Raw genomic sequence first — 17,047 nt, 5'->3', positions numbered from 1 at the left:
ACCTTGTATCTCGGTATGTGGAATATCTCTGATGGGCTGAGTTTTCCTTTGTCAAAAAAATAGAATACATTCATTGGGCCAGTTCGAGAAACAAGTAGTCATGGGAATAGATGTGAAAGACATACACATATCTTTCCCTCAGCTCACAAACCTTTCTTGTTTGCAGAAGCCCTACCAATATGGAGATGAGTGACATGTAAAAATGTAGACAGACAGATAAAGAGTGTTTTCTTTCTTGAAGATGATTCAGTTCTAATACTTTACTGGCATGATGGGTTAGGCAAGTACTGCCAGCATGCACAAGATAAAACCCTTGAGTCTTTCTGATAAGAGATGCGGCATGTCAACCATCTGCTTTCCTATCAGGTGGCTGAATCAGAGACGCCTCTTAACACCTCTCCCTCTCTCATATTAGGTCTTAATAAATGTGAATGAGGGAAAAAATTAATTGTTTCTTACCAGCCCTAAGTGAGACCTGAATAAAGGTATAGGTGGGAGCAAGATCCAGAGTTGCACACACCCTCCATGTGAGTCTGAGCTCAGCCACCCATGCACATGCACACACGTCCAGCCTCCCTCCTAGCCACATATACTTGTGTCCATGTCATTCTGATTCTAGGATTTTAGGATATTAAAATTTTAGGATATTAGGATATTATGTTAAGCATATTAACATAATATTAGCATTCTGAGAGTTCAAGGTGATGTGGGTTTGTGTATTGCATTTCCATTTATCCTTCATTCTAGGTCAGCAGAGTTGATGGAAAATTTACCAGTGACTTCAGCAAGCACAAAACCATGCTTTTAATACACAGTGAAAACCTTCCTACAGAGACTGCAGGTTTCTGTTTCACATAGAGCACAGTGAGTATGGTTAGTAAATATCAGAAATGGACTCTAGTCACAGAGTTTGAGAGAAACTCTGATCCACATCTAAACTTTAAGTGTTTAAGGAACAACTCTTCTTTCACTAACACTGTGTAAAGTTTAACACATAAAGAGTTGGAACCTTGAGGACATTTTCTTACTAACTTGCTATTATCAGTTTCAAATGCAGACTGGTCAATCTATTTTGCTGTGTTTTAGAAACTAGCATGATAAAGTTAACAAATCAAAAGAAAAATTTAAATACATTCCTCAGATAAAACTTAATTAATGCCTTCATTCTCTCCTATATTCTGGAAAATGTTCCATGTTCCCTCTATTCTGTTTAGAGTTAATAGCCATGATCTTCATTTGCTGTTTCTGACTCCCATCGCTTATCTTCTCTCTCGGTAAGTCATTTGCATACTACCATCTCCCCATCCACGACTCCTCAGCTTCTCTTCCTAAGTACTCCAACGATTATATCACATTCTGGTCCCTATCTTCTAGTGACTCCACAAGGTTGTTACTCTTGAAAACACCTCGAGTACTATGTAGCAGAAAGGAAAGAACATTCACCACTTTGTCCTCTTATTGTTACAGAGTGAATGACTGGGATACCAACGTGTGCTTTCACTAAAAAGAGAAACTTGACTTCAGCTCTTGCATAGCTGCAGTGTTCCACAGTGCTCTCTCCCAACAGCCCTAATAAATACTCAGGCTCTCTTTTGTGTGTCTAACAAGCAGAACTAAGGTTTGTTTTGCAAGAATTCCACAATTTTAATGAATCTGTGATCTCCTCTTTTTTTTTTTTTTCTTTCTTACTTCCCTCATTTGCTTTTCCATGCAGATGTTGTAAGACAAAATACTTTCAGAGTATTCTGAATACGCTGAATTTCTGTACTGCACACAGAAAGTTATATACCTTTCCCATAAGAGCTGGCCAGTATAGCTATCAGAGTTACTGCTTCACTTCAGCCCAGAGAAGCAGTAGCTCACTCCCACACAGTTTTGCCTACTCTCCTGCACACACACAGAGAGCCATTTACTTATTATAATTTTCTCACACAGACACCTGGTTGACTAGATAACATAGTCTGGCAGTTTAAGTTTGCAAGGAACGTTCAATGAGTAGGAGAAGAATGAAAACTGCAGGCCTTGGGTTACCCCCCAGGATGAGCTAAGCTTTGGCTGTCAGAAATGTTTCCCATGCCAGAATTTCATAGTGATATTTATTTTTACCAGGCATTTTAGACTTTTTTGTTTGGCATGAGAGATCCTGCAAACTCTGCCAGAAATGGCTGTTTTTCTTCTCTGCATCATTAGTAGGGCGGCATTCCAGCAGAGAAGGGTCACTCGCTTGGTACTTAAGTACTTTTAAAGATGTTGTCCTTTCCTTCCTGACGAGATAATGGGAACAAAAACTGAAGGAGATCCTTTCAACAGTTTGCTGTTACAAAAAAGCCAACTTTGCTTGCTAACGCTAAGCTCAAAACCAACCAGAATTTGGATAGGCATTTAATACGTGCCAGGAATCTATCATACAACTCACAGCTACCCCTGGTTTTTAAATGAGGATGTGGCCTGCATAAACCACAGAACCTGTCATAATAATATTCCCTCTTCTCATAAGCAGATCACCCAGAACTTTGAAGCACTCCTATGACTGAGGAGTAAAAGAATGTTTCAAGGTTTTTTTTTTCCTAACAACTTATATTTAAAATAAAAGGATCTGGGAGCTTGATTAGACCTAAATCCTCAGGTGAACATAGAGTTCATCGGTGTAGAGAGATCTCAAAATTAGATCAGATCTCTACTTACTTTCTTTCTGTCCACCAGTTCAAGGGGAAAAATAAAATCTCAGCAATTCAGATTAAAATGCAGCTAAACTAAATTAATGATGGCATCATATTCACAGCACAGTTTCCTGCATGCTTATGACATCTTACCAGTTAAGTATATTCTTGACTTAAGACTTCCAGGTACAATTATAGGTGTCAAATTTAAGCCCTTTAATGGTACAAATGCTGGCTATTTAAGAGACCTGCTGCTATCATCATGTCCTATCACTACCTGGAAAACACACAGTTGTTTCCAGGCTTCATCTTGTAGCAGATGTTAGGAGTGAGAAACTTTGTGAATCTTATTTCTCTAAAGTCTGTTGATACTAAAGAACAATGTAAGTCCTACCTGTTTGTCTAGGTTTTACCTGAAGAGGTAAACTACTACTAACACTGCATTATTAGAGAAAAATGATTGGTTTACTTGCACTGTGCTGCATGTGAATAGGTAAACTGTTCATTCAGCTTGAGAAGCCTCAGATTAGGATAAGCACTAGAAATACTGGATCTTTCTCTGTGAATGTCTCTCAAGGAATCAACCATTTGAAAATACAGATTTCATCACATAATTTCATTGTGATTTTGGCTGACCTTTTTATTTAAGATAATCCTGTTTTGTAGTGCATGTGTTTAGAGAGTTTGGTCAGAATTCATAAAAATAATTATTAAATCAGAAATTTAATGGGAGGTTTTTATGGGTTTGCAACTGACTCATAAATTAATCATCCAGCTTCAGCGCCATTGATTTTTAAAATGTCTTGCATAATAGAATTCTAATTTCACTTGCAAGACTTCCAATAATTTACATAAATAATAGCATGTGAAGCTCTTATCTTCCATTTCTTCAGATCTCTCCTCAAAACTTATCTCTGCTATGGTGCCCAAAATAATAGATTATCAATAAATACTGACAGTTGTTTAAGTCAATGTTTTTCTACTCTCAGTACAATCTGTTTTTCAGGTGTCTTAAGATAAACACGTTTTATCACACCTGCAATTTTACTAATTTACTAATTATTATGTACTAGGTAAAGCTCAGCTGGCAAATGTGTGGGAAGCACCACCAAACCCCAAAAAGCTAACTCCTGTGCAAGACAGGCTCTTAGCTAACTGTTTTAAAATAAGACAAGGCTTTGGACACTCAAAAGATGAACAAGAAAGGCTAGAGACAGTTTCCTAGTGAAACTGATTTACATTAATTTCATAGAAGTCAGATGGAACTGGACTGAAGACTTTGTATGTTGTAGCTGTAATGCTTAAAGCAATAGCAGTTCTGTCACCTGAAGAAAAAAAAAATAGAAAAGTTAAGTTTCCTCCAACATGTCTACGCTTTATTGTAACTACTTCAGCAATAATTGTTAAAATTCTAAGCAGATAAGATATTTCATTCCAAGAAAAAGTAATAGAAGCCAGACAAAATAACTCAAGTCTGTTTAAAACAAGGCATTTCCTCTGGAATTTGTTGCTTGATATCTAGTCCTGTTTATTATTCTATATAATACTCTCTCTGAAAGAGGAGTTGTTTCTCAGGAGAACTTTGGCTAATAACAGGAAAATATTTCAGCTCAACGTTGGTAGTATCATTTAGGAAGATGAACATAAAACCAGCAAAGAGTAAGCTAAGCAATTAACATAGTGGAGGCAAAGTATGTGGGAATGGAGGAAAACTGAAATCTGATTTAAGCTAAATTGCTGAGAAACACTTTTAAAACTGACACAGAAAGGAGTTTTTCAGTCTATGCATCAAAACCTAATAAAGAAATTTTCTTACATGACATAATTTAAATTATACCATTATTTTCAAACTTGTGGTCACATGGACTCTTACGTAAGTAAATTAGCCCAATTTACCTGAAGATATGATTTCTGAAACACTGCTTAAACCACACTTTGAAGTGAATTAAGGTAAATCAAATCAAGGTCACTTTAAATCTGAAAGATGGTGTGCACAAAATGTATCAAAGTAGTCTAACTGATCCTTCTTGAAAGACTGATTTGGATTCCCAAATGTAAAATGTATCAATGTAGTCCAACCAATCCTTCTTGAAAGACAGATTTGGATACCCAAATGTCCCTGGTAGACAAAACTCAGCAATTTTAGTTGAGATGTAAGCACCACCATGATTCCCAGAGTAGATCGTGACCCTAAAAGTGTACTCCATAGGCTTGCCCGGAAGTGAGACTGGTACCTCTGATAATCTACCAAGGGGCTGTGACAGAGAAAAATATGGTTTTTTCCACCGTGATTCTTCCAGCTGGGTCCAAAAGAACATTAAGCTCCTGTTAGATTTGCCCCTCTTGAGGCAGCTATTAAACCTGCAGATATTTTCCAGTGACCCAGAAAAGCCTTCTCAATTTCTTAAAATGCACTAGTGTAGGGTTCTAAAATCAATATGGGAAAACAAACAATACCTATGACCAGGCTGGCAGCATTTCTCCCTTTTCGGGTCATGAGTGTGAGAGAACAGGTGAGTGCTGCAGCTGATCTGTTGTATCACCTAATCCCAGCTCTGGCGAGCCCAGAGAGAAATAATAGTAAACAGGGAAGTCTATAAATGGCTCCAGAAGAGACATCTTGTTTTTATATAGTTTTCTTTGAGTTGTTAACAGTCAGGCGCCACTACTACTGAAACTTATCATTATTAAAACCACAAATGGGCTCAGTGTCCAAAAGGATTCCCTTAGCTGGTTTAAAGGATATAACAAAGTCCAACCCGTAGAGACCAAACAGTAACAAGAAAAAAAAAAAAAAGTCCCAGAGAGGTATTAGAATGTAGTATTTAAAACTGGACTTTAAAGACCTCCTGTGAATGAGTGCTCCAGTGAGTGCACAATGATCAAGGACAAATTGTGGTTTACAGAAATGGTTTAAACAACAAAAAAGAAACAGTGCACAACCTGTGAAGGCTCCTACCCACTCAGCTGGCCAGCAATATGGGAGAGGAAGACTTTTAGATTTGGCTTTTGAACACCAGTGAAACTGCCTGGCTGATGATAAAGGAATGCTTGTGAAAAGAGAGATCTTGATGCTAGTTTTAAAAGTGCAGGAACTGTGCTCTTAAACCTAATGATCACAGGGGGTCTATCAAATTCCATTTCTCCTATCCAACAGTGGCCTAGAATAAGATACCTCACTGATAAGTGCCAGAAATCCTAAAGCAAGAAGTTATGGAATAGACATCATGTTAGGAAAAATGTTTTCCAAAACCCCATTAGTCAGATAATTGGCTTCACTCTGAAGTAGGATAGTTCATATTCCTACAGATGCTGTGGTCTTTTTTTTCCCTTTTATATGTAACAACATAATTCTGTGTTTTCTCATTCTGCTTGAAAATATCTACTTCCTTTCTAAATTCTGCTGAATTCCTGGCCTCAAAAATATCTTGTGTCAGTGTATTCTACAATCTAATTGTATTTGTTATAAAAAATTTCCTGTCTTTATAGCCTATAACCAAATGTGCAAACTGCAAAACTGAACAAATATGAGTTTTTAATGGCCTCGAGTCGTGCCAGGGGAGGTTTATATTGGATATTAGGAAAAAATTCTTCACTGAAAGTGTTGTCAAGCATTGGAACAGGCTGCTCAGGGAAGTGGTTGAGTCGCCATCTCTGGAGGCATTTAAAAGACGTGTAGATGTGGTGCTTAGGGATGTGCTTTAGTAGGACTTGGCAGTGTAGGGTTTACAGTTGGACTTGATGATCTCAAAGGTCTTTTCCAACCTAAATGATTGTATGATTCATTGTAGTACAAATCATTTTAGATAACATCATTTTATATGTTATGCCTATTCTCTTTGAGACAATCCTACATTTTTCCAATCATTCTTCACACTGGAGTGCCTCACTGCCTGCTCTCTAAATTATTTTCTCTGCCCATTTTTGAAATATTTATATCTAAGCCATATCCTTTTAAAGACAGAACAAGCTGAAGACTGGAGCACACCAGGCAATTGGGGGGGGGGGGGCGGGATATGAATAGGTAAATTGTAACATCCTGTTTACCCTTTTTAACCGTGGCTGTCCTTCGAGTATAGATTAAAGTTGAGTTGCCAGTAGTCACACTCATCTCTTTCCTCCAGTGGAATAAAGGCAGGTTATACACATGCACAAGTGGTTTATTTAATTTCTGTTCTTTTGCATCTGTCAGCAAAAACAAACACCACTTTCAGTCCTTTTTTTTTTTTTTTTTCCTAACTCCCCGGATTGCATGTTGGGCTGGGATTTTTCTAATGGTGATGCAAGAAACTGCAAAGTAATTTGGGAATTTTAGCCCCATCAGCTTCTAGGGAAGAGGAAAGAGGAGCCCGGCAGGCCTGTTTCCAGCCATGTGAAGAACTCTGCCTCTCCTACATCCCTGGAACAAGGGCCCTTCCCAGACAAGAGCAGAAAGAGCCCTGTGCCTCTGGACTTTTCTGCTAGTTTCTACTTTCATGTGAACAAAGGACAATCCCTGATGCTCCCCGTAGCTCCCTCTTCCCAAGCACAAGGGTTGCAAAAAACCAAGAGAATATGGACCGAAGGATACTGCTGGACCTGGTCACCCTGTACAATCCCTGCTCTCTGGGACAAGGGTGCTACTCAGTGCCCTTCGTTGACTTATTACCTTCAAATTAGGGTCTTTCCCCCCAAGGTATAGTCCCAACCACCCCTGGCATCAGGCACCCTCTGCTTTCCAACCTAAATCTAACCACAATGACTTTACACATGCATCTCCTTGTGCCATTTTGGCTCTTCAGCTTCCCTAGCTCTTCTTCCTCAGCCCTGGAGCATGGGGCCCAGAGCATCACCCACCACCCCTTCCTCAAGGCCAGGCCGCCATGTTGCCCGCAGCCCCTTCCTCAAGGCCAGGCCGCCATGTCACCACGCTCCTCCAGAGACCCTTCCCACGAGGTCACTCACAGTCTCCCAGCCTTGCCGGTAGCCCCTGGCCTGGGCAGACCGGCGGGAGGCCGCCGTGGCCCCGCTCGGGGGTGGCGGGGCGGGGGCTGAGGGCGGGCGGTTTTGGGCGCGGAACCCTGGCGGCGTCGGGGCGTGTTCCCAGCCGGGGCGAGCGGCCGAGCAGCGCCGGGCCCGGAGCTGTGGGAGCGTCGGGCGCCTTGGAAACGGGCGGAAGCTGAGAGGGAGCGGCGGCGGCGGGAGGATGCTGAGCCCCGAGCGGCTCTCGCTGCCGGGGCCCGAGTACCTGGGTGAGAAGCGGGGTCCCGTCCACTGGGTGTGCTGCGGCCCGGCGTGGGGAGGGCTCGGCAGGGCCGGGGGTGACTGCGGCCCGGCCCGGCCCTCCCGGGGACAACGCCGAGCGGCCTCAAGGCCCGCGGCGAGCCCCCCAGCTGAGCCGGGCCCAGGCGGGTCAGAGCGGCGCCGTGTCGGCCTTCTCGGCTGGGGAGGGGGCAGCACCGGGGGCTACGGGTCGGTGTTGTAGGGCGCTGCGGCTCCGGGTGCTCCCCTGAGGCGGGAGGGCGGCGGGGCCCCGGGGGGCGCAGGGAGCTTCCCTCTGGTGCCCTTAGATGTGGTCTTCGTGAAGGCGGCCCCGGCCTGAGGGGGGTGAACTGCGGTTCCTCCCCCCGCGTCTCATTTGTACGGTGTGAGTAGGAACAAGCAACGTCCAGGTGCTCTAGGGCAGGCTGGAACCTCTTTTAGCCCTTTATCAACCTGTTTTGCTCACAGATCTATGTGAGCAATCTTATTTTATGCTTGTTTCCCAACATTGGGAGGAGTGCTGTTCTTGTGTTGGGAGATGCTTTGAACGTCAGCTTTTCTTCTGAAATAAGGTAATGTTGGTAATGATGTTTCCCACATAAAATGGAAATCTTTTAACTTATAAAGCAGCCGCTCCCTTGCAGACTAACTGCATCCTTTTAAACTGGCTCTAATAGTTTGTGTTACTGCTTGATGTTCCAGGAAACTAAGGAGCAAAGTGATTTGGTGTTAATGTGTTAAATGAAAACAATTAGGATGGAATAAAGTCACTATGACTTCATTTAATTGCCAAAGAGGAGATGAATTATTACAAGTAGTGAGCATTTGGAATGTGTTCAAGACAGTAAAACTCTTCAGCCATTACTTTCTAGGCCTAAGAGGCCATTTGGTAATAACTGTTATAAAGGTATACATAAATTATTGTGGCTTTCTTGTACAAGGAAAGGCCAGAAATGCCATGGATTGGTTCGTGCTAGTTGTTCCACCATGTTATTGCAGTCTCTGGTAAGTCAAAATGGACAAGACTAGAGAAACACTGCTGGCTTCCAGTAAATGAAAAACCTGTCTTGCAGGGAGGAGACTAAAAGAGCTTAGTTTGTTTAGCCTAGCAATTGTGTCGATGAGGGGGGATCCAACTGTTCTTTCAAAGCACATCATAGCACTAAATAGAGATGAAGTGTTTAAGCAAGGGAGTGATCTGATTTGTCTTAAAGTAGAATCTCATTGTGCTGTTGCTACTAGGCTGCTGTTAGGGTACTTTGTGCATACCTACATAACTGCAATGCCATTCTGTATTAAGGAAACTCAGGCAGAAATAAGAGTTTTAGTGCTCTTTCAGGGTAATTCCCAGGAGCCTCACTTTGCTGAAATTCTTCATGCCAATTTTGATTCTGGAAATAGTTCAGGTATTTGAGAACAGTATCGCAGTGTGCCATGTAGATACACCCTTTGGTTTTGTGCTACTCTATCACACTACATCAGCATTTTCAACCTACGCATTAACAGAGAGACTCATAACTTTTCCAGAGTTGCTCTAGGCTGAAACTTGCAAAATTTCTTTTCTTTTTAATGAGCCAACTTGGTTTTAGGTTCATTTAATTGTTTTTAATGAAATGGGCACTTAACTTGTGTGAAACTTGTCAGTAAGGATTGAATCACTCAAAGCAATCTAGGAAGCAGACTAAAAATTCTTAAAGTGTTAAGAATAAACCAGTTTTCTGTTTCACATCTGAAGCTGAGAAATGAGACTTCTAAGAGTTGTGCAAGATTGTGAGGTGCAAGCAGCTTTATTAGCCTACTTAAAGTGTGCCTCCTTTTATCTGAGTTCCACATAATGATCTACTGTTCCCTTTTCATTTTGTAAAACCTTCTAAATTATTCTAACACTGGGGTCAGAAAAAGACACTCGTGAGCATGTCAGGTTGAGCAATAACTTGTGTAAGAGCCTGTTCTGTTGATCGCTTGGTATGACCTTCTGTTTAGGTTGCAATACCTGTTGTTAGCGGGGAAAAAATGTCCGCTTACATGATGGTATTGTTATTCGCTGTAAATGTTAACAATGTTTTTGTCTTCGTGAGACTTTATAACTTACCAAACTGCTCACAGATCCTACTGAATGAATTGTGTATTAGCAGTAAAAAACCAAACAGACAAAACCCCAACTCTCCCCCCCAGAATAAACACACCTCCCCACACATTTTTGTGAGATGCTTTTATGTTTCCTACATTGACCCAGCATTCTGAAATCACAGTTCTTTGGATTTGTTCTGTTATGTGCCTCAAAGTCTTGTTAATATAGTTGTCTGATGTGAGGTTGTAAGCAATTGTGATAACTTTCACTTTTTGTAATTTAATTCTGAAGTTGTGTTGCCCCAGGTTGCCACATAAGGTCTGAGTCTCCCATGTCAGATGGCGCTGTCTTCCCTGACCTGGAATGTGCAAACTTCACCTAACTTCTTTTTCCCGTTTTCCTTTTTCAATATCAAAACCAGGCCAACAAATAAAATGAGTGGCCAAAATAACATTACATGCTACTTGCTACACTATTTTTTTTTTCCCTATTTGAAATGATTTTTCCATGTCCAATTTGGGTGGTAAGAAGGAAATAAAAGCAGTTGTGAGTTAAATAGAAGTGAACAGGGAGAGAATTAAGCATTCACTTAAGAGGAAAAATAATTGCAAAGCTTTGATACAGCAGAGTTCCTGGAAAATAAAAATCAGGGCAACACGCCTCATGCCACAATGATTGTGAGACAGCAAGTAGAAGAACAGAGATGACCAATACTCAGTGAATAGAAAAGGAGATGAGGTCTGCAGAGTTGGCAGAAAGGCCAACTTGGCAGAAAGTGAAGATGTTGTAACAAGCAGGACATTTTAAACAGTATTTTCACTGGATAAACAACATTTAGTGTTTGGGGATAGTGATGAAAATGTGTTTTCATTTGATGGATGAGACTAGAACTACAGTAGGCAAAATGAGGCCTATTTGAGACACTTTTCCATGCCTTCCTCATTATGGTTTAATAACTGGTGATTGCTCAGTTATTTATAGCAGGCATTGGAGCACTTAGTGTATTGTTCTGCTCATGCAGCTGTCTTCTGAAGCTCCAAATTGTATTCCTTCCCCCTCCCTTTTCCTTTTATGGAGAAGAAGCAGTAGATTATTGCAAACTTCTGAACTTTTATTTTTCTCTGGATTCTCCTCCCTTCTACTCCCCAACTCCAGGATGTGCTTTCTTTTCTTCCTTTGCCAATATAAGACATGTAAGAACACAAATACTCTGTTAGGAGAGTGCCTTATCAGTAAAGCATGGGGCTATTAAGTGCCAGAAACAAGGTTGTGTTTCCTCATCTCTCTCATAGAGGTCTTGGGCTTCCTGATTAGAAAGAACATTCATGGTATTGGTGCTTTACAAAACTGAGTAGCTCCCAGCAGAGAACTCCCAGTTGTGTAGAGACTTTGCAGATACCTAGGGTTTACTCTTCTTCTGAACAGTCTTAAGAAATACTGAGTTGGAAAGTGCAATTGGTTTCTTTAACAGCATAATCAATGTGCAGGTTACGTCGTTATCCAGACATCTCAGCTGATACTGAGTCTCCTCTTAGTCTAGATATTTGATGAGCTTCTGTGAGGCACTCTGGCTGAAAGAGCTTATGGTCTAAAAAAGAGGATGCCTTTTTTATTATTATTTTTAAATTTCTTCGTCTGCTGTACAGATAGGAGAACTGTAACATGAAAGATGAATGACTTCCTCACTGATGCATAAGAGTTTGCTTGTAGAAAAGTTAGTTAAGTTTGAATCTTCTTAAACTCAGTCTAGTACTTTCTCCAAAAGATGGAGGTTTCATCCCCAAACCTGCTGTTGCACTACAGGACTTCCCCCTTAACTTGAAAGGTAACAGGTGAAATCTGATCCTGGTCTAGGTAGAGTTCTAGAACTGGAGAGTACACAGTCCTGCATTTGAGTGTGAATAGGTGGGGAACTGTTAGGCGATTTAATGCCTTATAACAAGCTGAAATTATAATTACTTCCACAATATTAATAACACACTGCATAAATTCAGATTTTTCTCATTTTTTTTTTAAAAAGACAGCTCAACAATTTTGCATTGGCAAGGTGGTGATTTCTAGCAGCTGTATGATGTCTTGTAGGAGGCAGTCTGCTGGAAGGACTTGGACAATTTTGTTAGTCTGGGTGCAACCTCAGGAGTGCAAACTGAAAGAGTACAATGTCATGGTTTGTGACTAATATACTCATTAATTGTTTGAAACAAATTTTCAGTTACGGTCATGATTAAATTCTAAACTGAAACATTCCTTAAATTTTTTGTTGAAAGTGGTTTTGAAACTGAGCATCTGAAATATGGTATAGTTACGCTGTGTGGCCACTTAGCATGTGTCCCTGAGTAGCAGTGCATGTCTCACATCATAGTGTTATCTCTGGTATGACAAGGTCTACTTGTACTTCATTACATGTTCCGTCCTTCAAAAAAAAATATTTTTGAGGGTTAATAGGAAATTACACAGTGAATCTGTGCAAAGCTGGAAGGAACTACAGCTGTAGTGATTTAGCTTTCAGGTTGATTGTTTTGTTTACATACTTCTCTTGCTCAGGCCATTCCTTAGCGATATCTGGAGAGATTAAATCCCTGATGATAACTGAAAAGATTAAAAAGAGCATCCTGAAAGACCATTAGTGCTGGGAAAACTTTGAGAGTTGACATGATTTTGTTCTTGCAGTTTGTATCCTAATCCCCTCTTGCATCATTATTGTTTTGGTAATATTTGGATGAAATGGATTTTGTGTTACTATAGATGTGTCTTTTCAATGTGCGTGATAGGGTAGTGTCCTTAGTTAAGCTCCAATTCAGGATGAATTCTGAAAGGGAATTTAGCTGTTACTTTATATGCTCTCAGAAATTTAAAAAATGCCAGAAATACTCCAAATACATTAAAGCTTGTTGTGCTCTTGAACTTCTGATAACTGAAATGAATGATAATGTTAATTGCATCAAGTAGTGTGTATTTTTGGCACTTCAGTTGAGGAGGAGGCAAATAATTGATAAGAGCTGGCCTTATTATCCAGGAGTTCCCACTCCTGATTTTTTAACATATTCAGTTATGTCAGGAATGGACCAGCCTTAGGAAAAAAAAAAAGAAAAGCCCTCTTATGTACATACAGAACAAATTGGTTTTGTAGACAGCTCATGTTCCAGAAGAAGTCATCTCTCATGAAGAGTTGAGCAATAATGTAGTTAGCTGATTTGATAATAATTTGATAAATACTTACCTCTGCTGCAGAGCTCTGTTCTGCTGCTGCTTTAAACAAGGTATGTGATATGTGTGTTCCTATCTCATACCAATTTATTCCAATCATACTCTTTCTTCAGGTCGTTTGACACACTTCATTTTTCTTTTGCAACATCCGCTGCTATTTTTGTTGCACCTTCTGGCCATCCCATGTTTGCTATTCCTTTCAAGTATGACAGGCAGCATTGCTTCTTGGTAAGTGTGCTGGTATACTGCCTTTAGAAAAGGCAAACTTTTGTTGGAAAGAGGAGCTTCTTACCAATGTAGCATTGGGGAGATGCATCTAAGTTATAAAACTGGGAAACTAGTATGCAAAACTACTGTGGTTAACGTGATTGCATTGCCATTATGTGCTGAAGTAGGTATCATGTAACTGACACAAACAGTACTGTGGCACTTCCAAGATTTTATTCCTTTTTAATTTCCATTCTGGAGCACTGCTGATAATAAAAATATTCCATATATGCAATATCATTACTTAAAGGTGACTTGTATTTCCTTCCTTTCCCTCCTTCTGAATTTCTGGCTTTCAGAATTTCAGTGCGTATATTCTGTTTCTTGCAGTGGTATTATTTGCATTAAATTTTTCATTTCCTTCAAGATTTTTCAAGTATCTATTCTTGTTCTTACCGTATTTGTAAGCAAATCTATGAATTAGCAGGTAGTTTGCTCTCATAGGAAGATTGAAACAAGTCATTCAGTGGCTTATGAAAGGACTATTTTTATTATTTTAAATACACATGCAAAATGATTTGATGCAGTCTAATCTGTTGCAGTGAAGTCCGTAGAGATTCTGGATTGTGGATGTGATCCTTGTGTTGCCTTTTACTTGTAAACTGGAGGAGATTTATATGACTTGGTCTGGCCGTGCTTGAATTGAACAGTCACTGTTCAGCCCTAAATTTGGGTCTGAGCCAAAAGTGCATTAATTCCAAAATTCACTTTGAACAGTGGACATGTGAGTGACAGTGGGGTGTGAGTGTGTGAACGTGGTGGTAATGCCATCAGAGGCCATTCTCCTAAGTGCTGCAGTAGCCAGCTTTGAGGAGCTGTACTGTAGGTATTGCTACTAATTGGACAGAGGCTCTAAGTGTAACATCACTGTTAGTGGTTTAGTGATAAGAATTAAGATATTCTTTGCACAGGTACCTACTTAACATCAGGTCATGGGCTGTTTGAAGACTCCTCTGTGAACTTATTCTGTCAGAGCCTTCTGTGAAAGCTGCCTGTAGTTCTTAAATCTGACAGCAAAGAGTAGCACCTACTACTAGTAGGTATGTGTGGCAGGCACACTTACTGTTTGGGGTAGTTGCATGGGATTTTAGGGAAGAGTTTAGCAAATATGGGTTGCATTGGGAAGTTTTGTATGAGTAGGGATGAGAAAGTTTGTTGCAATAAGCCATAAGCAAATAAATGCTGAGGATGATAACCTGTTGTAATACCTCCTGTGTGGAAGCTGCAGTATGCTGGAATTCTGTCAGGAAGAAAATTGGTATAGACAGCAAGGTGTAGTAGCACAGTTGCGTGAGTGTTTGGGCTTTACATTCTGATTTGGACTTGCTGCCTTATTATTGCAAACCGAGCCTCAAAAATATGAGCAACATGTATACCAATGCACCATTATCTCTCTGAATTTTCAAAAACTATTAAAACGTATGAATCATCTAATTTATTTTGCACAGGACCCCACAGATTTTTAACTCTGCTTGCATATATGGTTAGTGTTCCAGTATGGTTTCAGTGTTTGTTATGGAAAGTACCATTTGTATAAATTATGGAAGTACTATTTTTCTATAACCAGACTCCTGGCAGATTATTTTGCCTCTCTGGCCTGCTAGAACCTGCCTGCAAATTAAATTTTATTCTATGACTTTTCTGTGTAGGGTAGAGTTGGTTGGCTTATAAAACATAGTACTTGTACCGTTTCATGGAACTGGGCAGCCAGCGAACAGGAAGCCAGAGCTGGAATTTGGTTTGGCAGTGTGAACTGTGCTACCTGGAAAACAGCACAGCAGCCGAAGAGCCAAAGAGAGAGACTTCTCCAGGAGATCGCAAGTGCTATTTTCTTTCAGCTTCTCTGCTCACCTATTTCTTCCCTCCCCCACGCCTCTACCTGGCTGCTGGGAAATAGGGAGAGAGGTTCTTTGCCAGGATCCTTAGGCCGTACAACAAAAAGCTTAACAGAAATGCCCTTTTGCCAGTAACTGTATTCAACAGTGACCCATATATAATAGTGTACATTTTAAAGTGTGACAGAAATGTCTGAAATTCTGTGTTGAAAGTTAATTTATTCTCCAGGAGCAGGCTCAAAGGTATTTGTTATAGAGGTCAGCTGCATTGTGCTGTGTAGCACTGTGGGACCCTGTCTGTCTATTCCCATAGGCTTTTAGGGGAAAGGGTAATGACTCTAAGAAAACAAAATAACAAAAGTATGTTTCATTGATAGGGGCTATTCTATGAAAGGAATGTATACTTCCCCACAAAGTTTTGAGAATGGTTTTGCAGTGGAGCAGAAGTTTATTGCAGGCTGAGGTGAGTGGAAGCCTGTCTGTTAGTACCGTTTCCTGGCTTAATCTGGTACCACTGACAGCTCAAGAGGGGTCTGGGAAGACAGTTTCTGAGTGCAGGATGGGCTGCATAATGAAGAGGGAGGAAGGATGGGCTGAAATAAGTTACCCAGTTGCTGTTATCTTGAGCCTGTGACTGAGCTGCACAACTCATTCCTCCCTCAGGGGACACAGGTGCGCAGAGCTATTTTTCTTTAATCACTCACATAAATTAAATTTATTCCTTTGCATTAAAATAATTAAATAAAGCTACGCCCTGTATCTTTTAGTACCAGATAATATCTTTGAACCTTTGGCTCACCATTTTGCTATCAGCTGCAAGGTATTTTCCAGGGTGTGCTTAACCAATTTTACCATTGTCCTGAAAAGTGTTCTAGGCAGAGAAATCCCCTGATAGCAATCAATGTTCGTACATAGTTTTAATCACTGTATCCACTGGGAATAATCATTTCCGGCCTCTCTTGAAGTCCACCTGCCCCACACTAAGATGAAAGGGACTTCCATGCTGTGTGTCAAGTGGCGCAGGCTTGATGCTTACCAGGATATTAAGCACAAATTAAAATGATTTGAAGAATATTGATGTGGGTCTGAGGTTGGCCAGTTGCTGGTGAGGGGATGATGTTGCCAAGTCTGGAGCAGATTGGCAAGGAGCAAGAACAGCCCTTGCCTTTCCTATATTCCCTAAGGGTTTTCTCCTGCTCTTTTTAGGACACGACACTACTTGCAAGGGTGCAGTAGTATACGTGTTTAAGATGGAGGTGTGTGCTTTGGGAACAGGGTTTGTGTGCTTTCCAGGTTAGGAATGATTTTCCTGGGTTCGTTGTGACTTGTCTTCTGATTGTTGAACTTGTAGATTTGGAAAGTCTACTGCTTGGTAGCTGGCACATCAGCCCAGACTCTGCTCTTTGTTGCTCCAACTTGGTTTCTAGCCAGAAACATCAAAGGGGCTCAGTAGCAAATCTGTGCTGCTTCCTCCCTGGCAAATTCTTGATTTGTACAGAGTCTGCCCCCTGTGGAAGCAGCAAAATGGTTTGTGTTGTACCAAACTATCTTTACTCAGGAGTCTTATAAGTGAGTGGCATTCTGTGGTTGGGTACTAGCAGATCCACCGCCTCTGAAATTTCCTTCTGGTTGGTGTAGGCAGTTATTTGAGACTGTCTGTTGAGCAATATAAATCTCTCTTGGCATTGAGACCTGTTCCCCACCTGCCACTCCAAGAACATTCACTGATGCTTGTGTGGAAACAGAGGTACTTTTATTTGCACCTT

The 17,047-nt window shown here is 40.7% G+C and overlaps 1 protein-coding gene across 1 annotated transcript in view; it reads left to right on the top strand.

Annotated features, from left to right (window-relative positions):
* Positions 1 to 7,768: 7,768 nt before the first annotated feature.
* Positions 7,769 to 17,047, top strand: part of CSTPP1 (centriolar satellite-associated tubulin polyglutamylase complex regulator 1) — an 87,239-nt gene continuing 77,960 nt past the window's right edge. Inside the window, exon 1 of the mRNA XM_074867705.1 lies at positions 7,769 to 7,891. Coding sequence (XP_074723806.1) covers positions 7,846 to 7,891 — 46 coding nt within the window. The 5' untranslated portion in view covers positions 7,769 to 7,845. The remainder of the gene's footprint in view (positions 7,892 to 17,047) is intronic.

The sequence above is a fragment of the Strix uralensis genome, chromosome 4 (assembly GCF_047716275.1).
Source record: "Strix uralensis isolate ZFMK-TIS-50842 chromosome 4, bStrUra1, whole genome shotgun sequence".
NCBI classification, from domain to species: domain Eukaryota; kingdom Metazoa; phylum Chordata; class Aves; order Strigiformes; family Strigidae; genus Strix; species Strix uralensis.
The sequence above is the reverse complement of the archived record's forward strand: the minus strand, read 5'-3'. Positions and strand labels throughout refer to the sequence as shown.